Below are 17,447 nucleotides of genomic sequence, written 5' to 3'. Positions count from 1 at the left end.
TTGTATTGTTTTAGGATCTTGCCAGGTACTTGTAATCTGGATTGGCCACTGTTGGAAACAGGATGCTGGACCTTCAGTCTGTCCTAGCATGGCAATACTTATGTACTTATATACCTTCTTCCTTTTCTCTTGTACCTGGTCTCATTGTCCTAATGGCGTCCACTCACCTCTCTTCTCATATGTCCCATATCATATTTTATCAGTGGCTGTGTTCTTTTCTTTTTGTCCCTAGTCAACTAGAATCCTTCTCTCATGTATTGGTCACATTGTATCAGTGGTCACTTTCTTTCTCTTGTGTCCCTGGTCACAATGTATCAGTGGACACTTTCCTTTATGAGCTTTCTAATTCCTATTGGTGGGTGGGGAGGGAATTCCAATGACCAGTAAAAGTGATAGAGTTCCCTTTGATCCTCCTCTCTCTTCCTAGGATGGTGGCCAGCAGGATCCAGAGACAGTGGCACAGCAGATATTACTTGACAGCTTTCAGCTCCAGGATCTTTGCAGGCTGGGATTTCTGTGTCCGTGACATGGATGCAGTTTCCCTCAAACAGCACAGCATCAGCAACTGTCTGAAAGTAAGATCTAGAGAAGCTCATGATGTCTCCTTGAACAGAACCTACATTTGTGCTTCTCTGACTCTACGTCTGGGTGTCTTTATTTTTGTTATTTATTGCCTGCACTTGTACCCCACATTTTCCAACAACCTAATGGTCAGTTTAATGTGGCTTCAGTTGTCTAAAAGTAGAGAGGTTACATTTATGAAGGATCAGTGCTGGCTGAAGAGGTTGTGGAACCAAGTCGAATACTGCTCTGAAACCCTCCACATCTGTATCAGTGCCTCTCTGCTCCACCCCCTCATCTGCATCGGCACCTCCCTGTCCAGCCCCCAATTTATATCAGTACCTCCCTGCCCTGCCCCTCATCTGCATTGGAGCCCTCCCTACCCTGCCCCCAATCCACATCAGTGCCTCCCTGCTCCATCTCTTCATCTGCACCTGTGCCTCCCTGCTCTGCACCCCCTCCCCCACCACCTGCTCCTTTACAGCAGTGGGAACATGTTGCTTTGCTCTCCTTCAGGCTCAGACGCCAGCACTGCCCCAGGTATAAATGCTATGAAATGAAGTACTTGTAATTTCCCGGATCTTCTCTGGAACCTTTTTTAAAAATCGGTGTTACATTGGCCACCCTCCAATCTTCCGGTACGACGCTCGATAGCCTAGAATGGGTGGCAGAGCTGGTGGTTGGGAGGCGGGGCTAGTGCTGGGCAGACTTATACGGTCTGTGCCGGGGCTGGTGGTTGGGTGGCGGGGATAGTGCTGGGCAGACTTATAAGGTCTGTGCCAGAGCCGGTGGTGGGAGGCAGGGATAGTGCTGGGCAGACTTATATGGTCTGTACCAGAGCCGGTGGTGGGAGGCAGGGATAGTGCTGGGCAGACTTATACGGTCTGTGCCAGAGCTGGTGGTTGGGAGGCGGGGCTAGTGCTGGGCAGACTTATACGGTCTGTGCCGGGGCTGGTGGTTGGGAGGTGGGGATAGTGTTGGGCAGACTTATACGGTCTGTGCCAGAGCCGGTGGTGGGAGGCAGGGATAGTGCTGGGCAGACTTATACGGTCTGTGCCAGAGCTGGTGGTGGGAGGCGGGGTTGGTGGTTGGGAGGCGGGGATAGGGCTGGACAGACTTATACGGTCTGTGCCCTGAAGAGGACAGTACAAATAAAAAAAGTAGCACATATGAATTTATCTTCTTGGGCAGACTGGATGGACCGTGCAGGTCTTTTTCTGCCGTCATCTACTATGTTACTATGTTCTATTTAAACCTGTGCTGGTGTAGAAAAGAGAGCATAACAGTGAGAAAGGGAATTGGAACTTGATATACCACCTTTCTGAGGTTTTTTGCAACTACATTCAAAGTGGTTTACATATATTCAGGTACTTATTTTGTACCAGGGGCAATGGAGGGTTAAGTGACTTGCCCAGAGTCACAAGGAGCTGCAGTGGGAATGGAACTCTACTACTACTATTTAGCATTTCTATAGCGCTACAAGGCGTATGCAGCACTGCACAAACATAGAAGAAAGACAGTCCCTGCTCAAAGAGCTTACAATCTAATAGACAAAAAATAAATAAAGTAAGCAAATCAAATCAATTAATGTGAATGGGAAGGAAGAGAGGAGGGTAGGTGGAGGCGAGTGGTTACAAGTGCAACTACATTCAAAGTGGTTTTCATATATTCAAGTACTTATTTTGTACTGGGGTAATGGAGGGTTAAGTGACTTGCCCAGAGTCACAAGGAGCTGCAGTGGGAATCTAACTCAGTTCCCCAGAATCAGAGTCCACTGCACTAACCACTAGGCTACTCCTCCACTCCAAAACATGCGCTTGTTGCAATGAAGGCTGAACCAGTGAGGAAGGTCTTTGGTGCCCTGACCTGGCCCTGCTCCTTAGACCCTACACACATGTATATCTCCACTACTTGCATGGGTGTACATGTGTGTGTGTTCCCTTGTGGATGAGTGGCCTAGTGGTTAGTGCAGTGGACTTTGATCCTGGGGAACTGAGTTAGATTCCCACTGCAGCTCCTTGTGACTCTGGGCAAGTCATTTAACCCTCCATTACCCCAGTACAAAATAAGTACCTGAATATATGTAAACCGCTTTGAATGTAGTTGCAAAATCCTCAGGAAGGCGGTATGTCAAGACCCATTTCCCTTTCCCTTATGACATCACAATATCAGAACTGTATTGGGCAATCAAGCCATTGTGACATCACTGATGAGGTTGGCTCCTATTGGTGGAATGAGTGGAGGAGTGGCCAAGTGGTTAGTGCAGTGGACTTTGATCCTGGGGAACTGGGTTCAAGTCCCACTGCAGCTCCTTGTGACTCTGGGCAAGTCACTTAACCCTCCATTGCCCCTGGTACAAAATAAGTACCTGAATATATGTAAACCGCTTTGAATGTAGTTGCAAAAACCTCAGAAAGGCAGTATATCAAGTCCCATTTCCCTTGTTAGGTCTGAGTGCCACGTCCCCTGCCACCCATGCATGTGTATGTCTCCAGTGCTTCTTGTGTCCTGCCACACACTGGATGGGTGAATGTGTGTTGTGGTTGTATAAGTCTGCCTATGTTTCTCTCTCTCTCATCTTTTCATATCCTCTGTGTCTTGATCCTGTCCTGGGCACTGACACTGTTCCTGCTTCATTCCTGAGGACAGATGGAGCTGCAGGAAGTCAGCCGACACCAACAGAAGCAGCAGCAGTCAGGGAAGGAGAAGGCTGTGCTGACCCTCATCCGCCTGCTGCTCAATGCGCTGATCTTGGCTCTGACCTCAGCAGCCTTTTACTGCATCTATCTGGCTACAGAGGTGTCCCAGGACTTTGAGCAGGTGAGCTGGGGAAATGCTGATATCCAACACATCCAGAAAGAGCCAGCCAGATTTTGCACTTTTTCCCAGTGTGTTGCTAAGGGGGTTATGGGCTTGGAGAGTAGAGGGGAGTAACCTTTATCTATGTGATTATTAAGACTAAGGGACAATGTGATCACACAAATGACACATGTGAAGGGGCATAATCGAACGGAAATGTCTATCTCCATGGTCGTTTATCTCCGAGAACGGGTCTGTGAAGGGGCGGACCGAACCGTAGTTTCAAAAAACATGGACGTTTATCTTTTTTTGAGCTGGGCGTTTTTGTTTTTCAGCGATAATGGAAACCAAAAGCGCCCAGCTCAAAAACGAATAACTCCAAGACATTTATTTGTGGGAGGGGCCAGGATTCGTAGTGCACTGGTCCCCCTCACATGCCAGGACACCAACCGGGCACCCTAGGGGACACGTTTACAAAAACAAAAAAAAAGGTAAAAGAGCTCCCAGGTGCATAGCACCCTTCCCTTGTGAGTTGAGCCCCCCAAATCCCCCTCAAAACCCACTGCCCACAAGTCTACACCATTACTATAGCCCTAAGGGGTGAAGGGGGGCACCTACATGTGGGTACAGTGGGTTTGGGGGGCGGTTTGGAGGGCTCCCATTTACCAGCACAAGTGTAACAGGTGGGGGGGGGATGGGCCTGGGTCCACCTGCCTGAAGTCCACTGCACCCCCTAATAACTGCTCCAGTGACCTGCATACTGCTGCCAGGGAGGTGGGTATGACATTTGAGGGTGAAAATAAAAAGTTGTGAAACGGCATATTTTGTGGTGGGAGGGGGTTTGTGACCACTGGGGGAGTAAGGGGAGGTCATCCCCGATTCCCTCCAGTGGTCATCTGGTCATTTAGGGCACTTTTGGGGGCCTTATTCGTGGAAAAACAGGGTCCAGGAAAAGTGCCCTAAATTCTCGCTAAAAACGCATATTTTTTTTCCATTATCGGCGAAAGGCGCCCATCTCTGATCGCCAGATAACCACGCCCCAGTTCCGCCTTCACCACGCCTTCGACATGCCCCCATCAACTTTGTCCGCATCCGCGACGGAGTGCAGTTGAAAACGTCCAAATTCGGCTTTCGATTATACCGCTTTGTTCGTTTTTGTGAGATAAACGTCTATCTCCCGATTTGAGTCACAATATAGGCGTTTTCTATTTTGATTATAAGCAGAATAGTGCTTCAGTTTTGGTCAAATGAATTGCCAGGCCACTTACCAGAAATCAATCAAAAATAACAGCGAGACTGTCTTTGTGAGTCTCCAAAAGTGCTGTGCCTGCTTTAAAAGGAATAATGAATAAGATACCATAAGCAAAAAATGGGAACAGACTCCTAAGAAACTTATATAAAGAGGATAAATAAATATTAAAGAGGAATGGGGAGAGGGCGGATCCTGAGGCATCGCATAATTCACTTTAGATCATGTGGAGAGCTGGTCCCCAACCCTCACCTGCTGCAAAGATTTAAACCACATAAGAACATACGAATAGTCAAACTGGATCAGACCAATGGTCCATCTAGCCCAGTATCCTGCTTCCAATCTCAAATACTAGCAACATTTCCATGCTACCAATCCCAGGGCAAGCAGTGGCTTCTCCATGTCCATCTCAATAACAGACTATGGACTTTTCCTCCAGGAACTTGTCCAAGCCTTTTTTTTAAAACCCAGATACACTAACCACTGTTACCACATCCTCTGGCAACAAGTTCCAGAGCTTAACTTTTCATTGAGTGAAAAATATTTCCTCCTATTTGTTTTAAAAGTATTTCCATGTAACCTGAGATCCTTAGGAGGATGGGGTGCTGACCAGTATGAAAAGCAGACGTAACATACAGTGTAGTAAATTTAAAACAAATTGGAGAAAATTTTTCTTCACCCAACGTGTAATTAAACTCTGGAATTCATTGCCGGAAAATGTGGTGAAGGCGGTTAGCTTAGCAGAGTTTAAAAAGGGGTTGGACGGTTTCCTAAAGGACAAGTCCATAAACCGCTACTAAACGGACTTGGAAAAATCCAAAATCCCAGGAATAACATGTATAGAATGTTTGTACGTTTGGGAAGCTTGCCAGGTGCCCTTGGCCTGGATTGGCCGCTGTCGTGGACAGGATGCTGGGCTCGATGGACCCTTGGTCTTTTCCCAGTATGGCATTACTTATGTACTTATGTACTTATGATTGTTGAGAGACAGGCAAGGTCCGGTGCTCATTCTGGGCACCTTTCCAGAGCAGATCCCTCACTGATAACATCAGGGCGATTCTCCTTTCTTCATCTATAATTCCCTACACTTGTTCCGTTAATTTTCCACAGAAAGGCAAACTAGACATGGGCTGACAACACATAAAAAGGAATCAAGAGTTGTACATTTTAAAAAGCCAGAACTATACATTCCATTAGGGTTTGATGCAGTGCATTTTTTCTAGCGAAAAAGGTGCCAGTACTGAAATGCCAGGCTACCCTTCAGGGGTGGGGTGATCACTGAGCGACCCACCCCACAATAGCCAGGCCCCCTGCAACCAGTCACAGAATCTATGACAAGGCAGAATTGGTGTGTAGAGCCTGAGCTCTTTCATTAAAACTTGAGGTTCATGGGTCAACTTTAGCAGACAATGGAAAAGGTGCCGGTACTCAGTACCCCCAAGTACCCCCTCAAAAAAAGGCCCGGTTTGATGTAAGGCTGTAAACAGATTGGACTCCCTGATTGGTTCTGCAGTTCTTGACAATATAACAGAAAAGACCTTCTGTCGTCTCTGCTGTCCACAGTCTCTCTTTCCCTTCATCTTTTTTCTTGTGGTTCAGCCCTTTCTCTCCATTCTCTATTTGCAGCAGAATCGCTCCTCTACTGAGACCTTCAGTCGCAGAGTTGTCACTCAGTATCTTCCTCCCATCATCATCAGCCTGGTGAACTTCTTCCTGCCCTATGTGTTTGGTGCTTTGGTCCGATACGAAGGATATTCTCCCAGTGTGGAGGTCAACCTGACGCTCCTGAGGTCAGCAAGCTTCATCCCTAAGAGCACAGGCTGGGAATCAGTGCTGAAGGCATAATCGTGTGTTTGTGACTTTATGAAGTGTGGGGGGTGCGGTTTGGCTGTAATGGGACTTCAAGTTCACTCCCAATGCAGTTTCTCTTTGAAAATGTAGCTGGTGTGTGAAGGTATTATGCATGGACATGTGATTCCACAATCTCTGTCTGTAATTACCTTCCCTGATTTCACTCCACCCACTGTGAACCTTGAGCACTTTTACTGGCAAGGGGGGGGGGGGGGGGGGGAGGTTGCAATAATAAGGCTACAATTTTCCAAAGGTAAGCCTGAGTTTATCCATGTAAGTCACTATATTATTACCCCAGTTCCATGGAAATGATTTTGGTGTCTCAAACATTCGGTGTGAGAAATGCATCATATTTCTCTGATTTTTCCAACGAGTCTTTTGGTGACTACTATATCCACTTGTGTGCACCTATGTACTGGCCGGTGTGAGCACATGTGAATATACTTGGTCAGATAGGCTGCTAATAGCAGAACTCCTCAACCCAGTCCTCAGGGCACATCCAGCCAGTCTGGTTTTCAGAATATCCACAATACATCTGAATGCACTGCCTCCATGGTATGCAAATCTATTCATGAATATTAATTGTGGATATCTTGAAAACCTGACTGGGTGCACCATGAGGACTGGCATATAGCGATCACTTAGTTTAGAAGAAAGCATTCTACCATAATTAAAAATGGCCCTGTGGAACATTCGTCTCCCCATCCTCTGTCCAAATCCATGCTAAGCTTCTGCCATCTCTTCCTCCCACCTTTGCTGTCTCTGTTCACCCTTCCCAGGAGTGTGCTCTTGAAGTTGGCTGGTCTGGGCATGTTTCTCTTCTCTCTTGGACAGAAGGTGCTTTGTGTAGGCAACAGAGATGATTCAAACTGTCTCACATGCGGCTACAACAAGCTGTATCAGGTAATCCTGTGAGGCTGGGAAGGGAAAGGGGAGTGGAAGAAGTGACAATGGGGAAACGGGTGAGGTTGGTAACCGTCTGGTCCAGTCTCTCAGCAACACACCTACACTTGTTCAAATTCTGTGTCATAAATGATCTTCAGGATTTGTTGGGATGATGGATATGAAGCATTTTCATATGAATTATTATTTATGCTGTTGTAATGTGTTTGAGATTATTCAGGGCACGAAATGGCGTCAATGGGGCTCTATATGGAGGGACAGACTTGTAATGTCAACACTGTGAGGTTGAGAAGGGCCGATGCATGTATATTCCAGATTCCTAGAACCGGACTGATGCTGTTATCATCTTCTCACCCACTTTGCGTGGCTGCAGCGTTCTCGCTTATGTGTTTTGTACGGCTGCCTCTTCCTGTGCATCAATGTAATTATGTTTGTCTCTTCTTTATATTAGTTTGTCTTTTGCAGCAATGTATGCGTGATTGTTTCTTCTTCTTTGTGTTAACTTGATTGTGCTGTGTTGGCATATTCTGTCTGCTTTGTATGTGTGAGACTGTCTCTTCTTTGTATATGTATAACTGTCTCTTCTTACGATCATTTCTTATGTACATGAAAATGATTTTTGCCTCTTGAAGATTTTTCTGCTCTTTTCGGCTCTCAGCGTAATTGGAACGAGAGCTGGGGTTTGGACCCATAAGCCTTTGTTTACAACTGCCTGAATGTCACTGCAGCAACAGTCCTCAGGTGGGGACAATGCACCAGGGCCCTGGATGGAACCTGGATTCTGGCCACTAGATGTCACTGTTCAGCAATGGCTGAGACTCTCTTCCCTGAAGGGGCTGTGGATCTGGGGAAGGGAACAGCCGATCTGGGGATCAAATTCCTCGGTGCTTAGCACTTTCATTGAGCCAACAAACTGCCTGATGCTTGTCATGTCATTTTCTCTTTCTCTTCCTCTCAGTGCTGGGAGACCTCCATTGGCCAGGAAATGTACAAAATGACTGTGTTCAACTTCTTATCTACCATTGGGGTCACCTTGTTAGTAAGCCTTCCCCGGAGGTAAGGAAGCCACCAGTTGCTCGATGCTTTGTAGCTAATAAATAGAAATAAAACAAAATACTGTAAGCAAAATAAGATGATCCCTTTTCATTGGACTACCTCAATATGTTTTTGTGTGACTTTCAAAGGCCAAATCCTTGTTCCTCAGCTCAGGACATTATGAGTAAAAGATGACAAGCGTTCCAATGGGGAAAGGTGTTGGGGGGGGGGGGGGCTGGGTGATTAGAAGGTAACAAAGCAGTATAATTATATAGCTTATAATGCGATAGAAAACCCAGATCTTTGTTGAAGTATTTTATCATGTTAATTTCAAAGGTCTTACACTCCTGGATTGTTTAAAAATATCCTCTTAGTATCCTGACCATGAGGTCATTGGTTCTGTGCTTTCTGCTCCCAGAGAGGTGTCGCCTTGGTTTGCTTTGTAGTGACTGATGTGCTGCCTGAATGAGTTGTTTGTTGTCTTTTGCATCTGGCCCGATTTCCCAGCATAGCATCCTTCCTTTTTCACATGTTCTGCACTACACTCCGTTTGTGTAAGAAGTGATCCTGTAGTTGGACTAATGAATTTGTCTGTCTCCCCCTTCCACCCGTTCTTACCAGTCTGCTCATGGTAGACTCTCTCTCTCCTCTCTCTGTGGTAGGCTGATGGTAGATCACACTTCCTGGAAGCTGGCTCAGTGGATTGGCAAGGAAGAGTTTCTCATCCCTCAGAACATTTTGGATATCGTTTATGAGCAGACCGTTATCTGGTGTGGAATGTTCTATAGCCCTCTCCTTCCTCTGCTCAATTGTGTATTTCTCTTCATCATTTTCTATGTTAAAAAGGTAACGAGCAATGGTTTGTGGAGGGGCTGATGGACTGTGTGGCTGCAGATGGATGAACTGGTTCTGACTGGACAGCTAGATGGATGCATAAGTTAAGTGGCAAGGTGTGAGCATATGAGTTAGTTGTTTGGAACCAAATTTTATTTATTTATTTTAGTTACATTTGTACCCCGCGCTTTCCCACTCATGGCAGGCTCAATGCGGCTTACATGGGGCAATGGAGGGTTAAGTGACTTGCCCAGAGTCACAAGGAGCTGCCTGTGCCTGAAGTGGGAATCGAATTCAGTTCCTCAGGACCAAAGTCCGCCACCCTAACCACTAGGCCACTCCTGAGATTCTACATGGAATGTTGCTATTCCACTAGCAACATTCCATGTAGAAGTTGGCCCTTGCAGATCACCAATGTGGCCGCGCAGGCTTCTGCTTCTGTGAGTCTGACGTCCTGCACATACGTGCAGGACGTCAGACTCACAGAAACAGAAGCCTGCGCAGCCTTCTACATGGAATGTTGCTAGTGGAATAGCAACATTCCATGTAGAGTCTCCAATAGTAGCAACATTCCATGTGGAATCTCCAATAGTATCTCTTTTATTTTTGTTACATTTGTACCCTGCGCTTTCCCACTCATGGCAGGCTCAATGCGGCTTACATGGGGCAATGGAGGGTTAAGTGACTTGCCCAGAGTCACAAGGAGCTGCCTGTGCCTGAAGTGGGAATCGAATTCAGTTCCTTAGGACCAAAGTCCGCCACCCTAACCACTAGGCCACTCCTGAGATTCTACATGGAATGTTGCTATTTCACTAGCAACATTCCATGTAGAAGTTGGCCCTTGCAGATCACCAATGTGGCCGCGCAGGCTTCTGCTTCTGTGAGTCTGACGTCCTGCACATACGTGCAGGACGTCAGACTCACAGAAACAGAAGCCTGCGCAGCCTTCTACATGGAATGTTGCTAGTGGAATAGCAACATTCCATGTAGAGTCTCCAATAGTAGCAACATTCCATGTGGAATCTCCAATAGTATCTATTTTATTTTTGTTACATTTGTACCCTGCGCTTTCCCACTCATGGCAGGCTCAATGCAGCTTACATGGGGCAATGGAGGGTTAAGTGACTTGCCCAGAGTCACAAGGAGCTGCCTGTGCCTGAAGTGGGAATCAAACTCAGTTCCTCAGTTCCCCAGGACCATCCACCACCCTAACCACTAGGCCACTCCTCCACTGTTGCTACTATTTGAGATTCTACATGGAATGTTGCTATTCCACTAGAAGTCGGCCCTTGCAGATCACCAATGTGGCCGCGCAGGCTTCTGCTTTTGTGAGTCTGACGTCCTGCACGTAGCAACATTCTATGTAGAATCTCCAATAGTATCTATTTTATTTTTGTTACATTTGTACCCTGCGCTTTCCCACTCATGGCAGGCTCAATGCGGCTTACATGGGGCAATGGAGGGTTAAGTGACTTGCCCAGAGTCACAAGGAGCTGCCTGTGCCTGAAGTGGGAATCGAATTCAGTTCCTCAGGACCAAAGTCCGCCACCCTAACCACTAGGCCACTCCTGAGATTCTACATGGAATGTTGCTATTCCACTAGCAACATTCCATGTAGAAGTTGGCCCTTGCAGATCACCAATGTGGCCGCGCAGGCTTCTGCTTCTGTGAGTCTGACGTCCTGCACGTAGCAACATTCTATGTAGAATCTCCAATAGTATCTATTTTATTTTTGTTACATTTGTACCCTGCGCTTTCCCACTCATGGCAGGCTCAATGCGGCTTACATGGGGCAATGGAGGGTTAAGTGACTTGCCCAGAGTCACAAGGAGCTGCCTGTGCCTGAAGTGGGAATCGAATTCAGTTCCTCAGGACCAAAGTCCACCACCCTAACCACTAGGCCACTCCTCCTCTGGGAAAGTGAGTCCTTCAGAAGATGTTTGCGAGTTGATAAAGGGTCAGAACTGCAGGGAAGCTTTGCTTAGAAGCCCACGCATGGATAGACAGAAGCATCGATCAGTTGGGAGAATGCGGACAGGAGCTTACTTTTCAATGTTTACAGGGAGGTGCTGGTTATCTGTTTTCATTTGTGCATTCAGATAGGAGATGATCTTATTTTATTCCCTTCCACCTGTATAATCCCTTTTCTTCTTGTTCCTAGTACACCTTGTGTCATATTTGTAAACCTTCAAAGCGGATGTTCCGAGCTTCCAGTTCCAGATTTTTCTTCCAGTTCATTTTATTTTTAGGACTGATGATGGCATTGTGCCCCCTGACATACATCATCACCAAGTAAGTGCTGAAATACCTGGAAAGAGTAACCTTTCCAGAATTTGTTTCATTGGGATTCTTCATTCTCATCCAGTCAGAGAGTTTTTATTTTCAGGGGTGTTGCGTAGATTCTCTTCTGTTCATTCACATTTATTAATCTCTTTTCCAACACCTGTTTTACAAAAGTCAGTTAAGACACATCATAATTGTAACTAGCCACATTGAGCCTGCAAACAGGTGGGATAATGTGGGATACAAATGCAATAAGTAAATAAATTAAATAAATAAATAAAATACATTTGTAGACTAAAATCCCCAAAAGGCATTAAAATATGCATAAATCAGTTTAAATGCAAGTCAAGATAATAAAGGTAAAATTGTTAAAAAGCAGAAATAAAAAAGGAGACAAGTTTCCAAAAGAGAATTCTCTTCGAAGTGGACACAGCACGAGAAAAAGTCATTATACTGGTCCCCTCAAATGTCATCTCCTCGACACAATTATTTCATAATAAAACCTCATCTGTGTCTGCCAGGCACAAAACAGCTCTTCAAGTCATGGGGTAACAGCCCACATACACACTTAAAGCAAACAACAGCATGTTACACTTGCAATGAAGTTACCACTGGGAATCGTGACTGTATTGAGAGAGATTTAACAATAGTGGAGGAGTGGCCTAGTGGTTAGGGTGGTGGACTTTGGTCCTGAGGAACTGAGTTCAATTCCCAGCACAGGCAGCTCCTTGTGACTCTGGGCAAGTCACTTAACCCTCCATTGCCTGCCACATTGAGCCTGCCATGAGTGGGAAAGCGCAGGGTACAATTGTAACAAAAACAGACCCACCAAGATCTGAACACTTTTCACACTGCTCAAGGTTGCTTTGTTTTATTTCTATTTATTACCTCAAACAGTGGTTGAATCTGCCTCAAGTAGTACAGCTAGAACAGATCCTAAAGAATCACAGTCTGGGACCAGACTGACACCTCCATGACTGTCATCACCAGAGAACCAAAGCTTCATCTGTCCTAGAACAAAATCCTCTTCCCAGACCACTAAAGTCTGGACTGATGCCCTAATCAGAGGCTTCCTGATCCGGAGAAGCTCAGACTTGGGTCAGTTACCTGAGACAGATGCTGAGTTTATCAAGGGCTTCATCCCGCTTAGAACCCAAAAGAGTTAGATGTCACTGGTATTGAAAGAAGAAGGTTCTGCCCTGAGCTCAGCCAATGCACCCAGAGGTCTGCAAACAGAGGGAGAAAGGATAGACCTGGATGAACTCCAGCTGAAATGCAGAAAGAGCCCTTGAACATGCGGCACAGACACATAACATAAAGGAGGTATTTTCAGACAGAAAGAGGCCTTGTACACACTGCAGAGTTCACAGACATGCAACATAAAGGAGCTATTTTCAGACAGAAAGAGCCCCTGTACACACTGCAGAGTTCACAGACATGCAACATAAAGGAGCTATTTTCAGACAGAAAGAGGCCTTGTACACACTGCAGAGTTCAAAGACATGCAACATAAAGGAGGTATTTTCAGACAGAAAGAGGCCTTGTACACACTGCAGAGTTCACAGACATGCAACATAAAGGAGCTATTTTCAGACAGAAAGAGCCCCTGTACACACTGCAGAGTTCACAGACATGCAACATAAAGGAGGTATTTTCAGACAGAAAGAGGCCTTGTACACACTGCAGAGTTCACAGACATGCAACATAAAGGAGCTATTTTCAGACAGAAAGAGCCCCTGTACACACTGCAGAGTTCACAGACATGCAACATAAAGGAGCTATTTTCAGACAGAAAGAGGCCTTGTACACACTGCAGAGTTCACAGACATGCAACATAAAGGAGGTATTTTCAGACAGAAAGAGGCCTTGTACACACTGCAGAGTTCACAGACATGCAACATAAAGGAGCTATTTTCAGACAGAAAGAGGCCTTGTACACACTACAGAGTTCACAGACATGCAACATAAAGGAGCTATTTTCAGACAGAAAGAGGCCTTGTACACACTGCAGAGTTCAAAGACATGCAACATAAAGGAGGTATTTTCAGACAGAAAGAGGCCTTGTACACACTGCAGAGTTCACAGACATGCAACATAAAGGAGGTATTTTCAGACAGAAAGAGGCCTTGTACACACTGCAGAGTTCACAGACATGCAACATAAAGGAGGTATTTTCAGACAGAAAGAGGCCTTGTACACACTGCAGAGTTCACAGACATGCAACATAAAGGAGCTATTTTCAGACAGAAAGAGCCCCTGTACACACTGCAGAGTTCACAGACATGCAACATAAAGGAGGTATTTTCAGACAGAAAGAGGCCTTGTACACACTGCAGAGTTCACAGACATGCAACATAAAGGAGCTATTTTCAGACAGAAAGAGCCCCTGTACACACCGCAGAGTTCATGGATACACAGTGCATTTTTTCTAGTGAAAAAGGTGCCGGTACTCAAATGCTAGGCCACCCTTCAGGGGTGGGGTGATCACTGAGGGACCCACCCCACAATAGCCAGGCCCCCTGCAACCAGTCACAAAACCTATGACAAGGTAGAATTGGTGTGTAGAGCCTGTCATTAAAACATGGGGTATAAAGCAAAAAAGTGAGGAGAATAAATGTGGATACCAAATAATATGTTTATTCACATAAAAAATGATGTAATTCTCATGGGTCAATTTTAGCAGCCAATGGAAAAGGTGCAGGTACTCAGTACCCCCAAGTACTGCTTTTTTTTTCTACAGTTTTTGTAACCACATCCAAAGCGATCTATCTGGGGCAACGGAGGGTTAGGTGACTTTACCCAGAGTCACAAGGAGCTGCAGCAGGAATCGATCACAGTTCCCCAAGACCAAAGTCTGCTGCATTAACCACTAGGCTACTCCTCCACTCCAAAAAAAAGCCCTGTGTACACACAACATAAAGGAGGTATTTTCAGACAGAAAAAGCCCCTGTACACACCGCAGAGTTCATGTATGCACAACATATAGAAGCTATTTTCAGACAGAAAGAGGCCTTGTACACACCACCGATTTCATGTGTACCCACCATGGTCATGCTGTCTGCCAGAAACAGCCTCAGAGGTGTTTAGGAAGTGAGTATTGAATGCACTGAAAATCGTTTTTCTAGGCAACGCCTGGTTTCCCTGCTGCTTTCAGTACCGTTTCTTTCTTTTGCACATATACATAAATAGGGGTCTAGCCTGTTTTCATTCTTTTCCTTCCGGTAGATTCAGACCATCCAGGGCCTGTGGCCTCTTTGTTGATTATGCAACTGCCTGGCAAGTGGTCCATGAGTCCATTTCCACCAGACTGCCAGTAAATGCACAAAGGTTCCTGAATTATATTGGCTCAGAAGCATTTGCTTTCCCACTTCTCACCATCCTCTGGTAAGTTTTCTCTATAGTCTTTACCCCTGTGATCACAGTGTCTGTTCTCCTTCCTCCTGGTCTGTGTAGATCCAGATGTCTGACATCTTACTCCAAGCTCACTACTTTTTCTCAGTTCCTGGACTCCTTCTAGTTCTCTTTTGCATCTCCCTGATTCAGCCTCTCTTTCAAACCCTCTGAAGTCTCTATGTAGCTCTCACTCCTTCCTATCTAACGACTGTTTGATTCTTTTTTCCCTGTAGCCTCGTGCTGATTGCGTACATTTCACGAATCGCAAAGAACAGAGAAACCATAGAACAGCTGAAGAACCTTGTAGTCATGGTAAGTTTCAGACCTGTGCCTGTGTACGGGAGGTCAAGGTTCAATTTTCTTTGATTTCATATACTACCTATGTCTGTGGACTACAAAATTATAAGAATGGGGAGAGGGAAAGGGATTTGATATATTTATTTTATTTATTGCATTTGTATCCCACATTTTCCCACCTCTTTGCAGGCTCAATGTGGCTTACAATACATCATGAGTGATGGAAATATAATAGAAAATAGACATTTAGTGTTACAGAAAATATTTGGCAACATGATAATGATAAGACTTGATAATAGTATAACAATCAGATATTATAAGACATTTCTAACTATGTGTGGAGGATTTATGTATATTCACATTGGTTGATCTTTGTGGTAAGCCTTGTTAAAGAGATGGGTCTTCAGTAGTTTGCGGATGTTCGTTAGTTCGTAGGTCATTAAGTTGCGTGGCAGTGCGTTCCATAACTGTGTGCTCAAGTACGTAAATTTTGACGCGTGCATTAGTTTGTATTTTAGACCTTTGCAGTTAGAAAAGTGCAGATCAAGGAATGTGTGGGATGATCTTTTGGCATTTCTGGGTGGTAAGTCTATCAAGTCTGACATGTAGGCTGGTGCATCTCCATGAATGATTTTGTGAACTAGGGAGCAAATTTTGAACGTGATGCGTTCTTTGAGTGGGAGCCAGTGTAGTTTTTCTCATAGGGGCTTAGCACTTTCATATTTTGTTTTGCCGAATATGAGTCTAGCTGCAGTGTTCTGGGCTGCTCAGAGTCATAAGGAGCTCCAGTGGGAATCGAACCCAGTTCCTCTGCTTCTCAGGCCATTGCACTAAACATATAAGAACAAGCAAAATGTCCACTAGTACTAAGAAAAGAAGATGAATGAAGAAGGGGGAAGGACAGGGAGCAGAATAACAGACAGAGCAGGAGAAATGCTGCATTGGGTGTCAGTGCATGCCCTGAGGGGACTGATAGCAGTTATCAATCTGGTACAGATGGAAAGGCAGCTGAGAAGCAGAAGAGACTTAGCATTAGAAAAAGAGGATTCCAACCTGAGATAAAGCAGGAGACTGTTCCATAGGACAGGGAGTGAGATGTTAGAGCAGGACTGGTGGACAGCACTCCAGTGAACCTGATCAAAGGAAGGGATGACCAACAGATGTTGGTTGAAAGACCTAAATGTTGGTTGTGGGTGGTAACGTGTAAGAAGATTGGCCATAAAGAGCAGGAGCTCTGGGTCTGATGGGTTAGAGCAACAATCTTATAAGGGATCCTGTAAAACACAGAGAACCAATGTTCAGACTGGAAAAGGGGAGGAACATAGTTACATTTTTTTCCAAACATTGAACAATTTAATGGTTCTGTTTTGGACCAGTGTAATCTGTGGATTTGAGAGTTGGGAAGACCAAATAAAAGCAAGTTACAATACTCAAGTTTAGAGATGAATGAACAGAGCAATCTAATCTTCTTAAATGTAAAGGAACAAAAGGAGAACTCACGGTTTCTGAATGACAAATACAGTGTGAGAGAGATAATGAATGTTCAAATGACATATACAGCAGTGCATTCCAAGAGACAAAAAGTGAAGACAAATATTATTTCTCACCAAGAAAACCCAAGAGCGGGTCAGTACTCACAACAGTGAGGTCTTATACAGTATTTCTGTACTTAAGAGAACTTACAACAGAGAGTATTCGTAAGAACATAAGAACAGCCATTCAGGGTCAGACCGATGGTCCATCTGGCCAGTGTCCTGCTTCCAACAGTGGCTCACACACTATTTCTGTACTCTCAGGATCTTACAACAGGGAGGGCTGCTCACACACATCAAGTCCTTGTATATGCTGCACAGTTCACATGCACACAACATTAAGAAGCTAAGAAATGTATTTTTTTTTATTTAAAATATTTCTAACCTGCAGCTCTTCACAGTTCTAGGCAGGGTGCAATAAAGCCTACAAAAAACACAATACAACATGTAATGCAAACCGAGACCTAGATGTCAGTATAGGAGAGGTCAGTTACTGTCCATCTTCATCTACACTCATGAATTCCTGACCAGCACGAGAGCTTTTATACTTGAAATGATGGCCAGTTACCAAATGCCTGATAAAACAAGGAAGTCTTCACTTGTTTCCTAAATGTAACAAAGTTCATCCTCATTCATACGTCCCTTTTTAATTTATGCCATTCAAATCAGTGGTGGGAGGTCCTGGGTCTAGGCCACACTGCACCAGCTCC

At 45.1% G+C, this 17,447-nt stretch overlaps 1 protein-coding gene across 3 annotated transcripts in view; it reads left to right on the top strand.

The window, feature by feature from the left end:
* TMC8 (transmembrane channel like 8) overlaps nt 1-17,447 on the top strand; it is a 40,464-nt gene that overhangs the window by 15,960 nt on the left and 7,057 nt on the right. For 2 of the 3 annotated variants that reach the window (XM_030208662.1, XM_030208664.1), the window contains exons 7-15: nt 428-575; nt 3,211-3,381; nt 6,236-6,399; nt 7,240-7,363; nt 8,322-8,419; nt 9,061-9,244; nt 11,394-11,524; nt 14,741-14,899; nt 15,142-15,220. In XM_030208662.1, coding sequence (XP_030064522.1) covers nt 428-575; nt 3,211-3,381; nt 6,236-6,399; nt 7,240-7,363; nt 8,322-8,419; nt 9,061-9,244; nt 11,394-11,524; nt 14,741-14,899; nt 15,142-15,220 — 1,258 coding nt within the window. The remainder of the gene's footprint in view (nt 1-427; nt 576-3,210; nt 3,382-6,235; nt 6,400-7,239; nt 7,364-8,321; nt 8,420-9,060; nt 9,245-11,393; nt 11,525-14,740; nt 14,900-15,141; nt 15,221-17,447) is intronic. The other variant, XM_030208665.1, reaches the window with a different exon arrangement.

This window comes from Microcaecilia unicolor, chromosome 6 (genome assembly GCF_901765095.1).
Source record: "Microcaecilia unicolor chromosome 6, aMicUni1.1, whole genome shotgun sequence".
In the NCBI taxonomy this organism is placed as follows: Eukaryota; Metazoa; Chordata; class Amphibia; order Gymnophiona; family Siphonopidae; genus Microcaecilia; species Microcaecilia unicolor.
The sequence above is the reverse complement of the archived record's forward strand: the minus strand, read 5'-3'. Positions and strand labels throughout refer to the sequence as shown.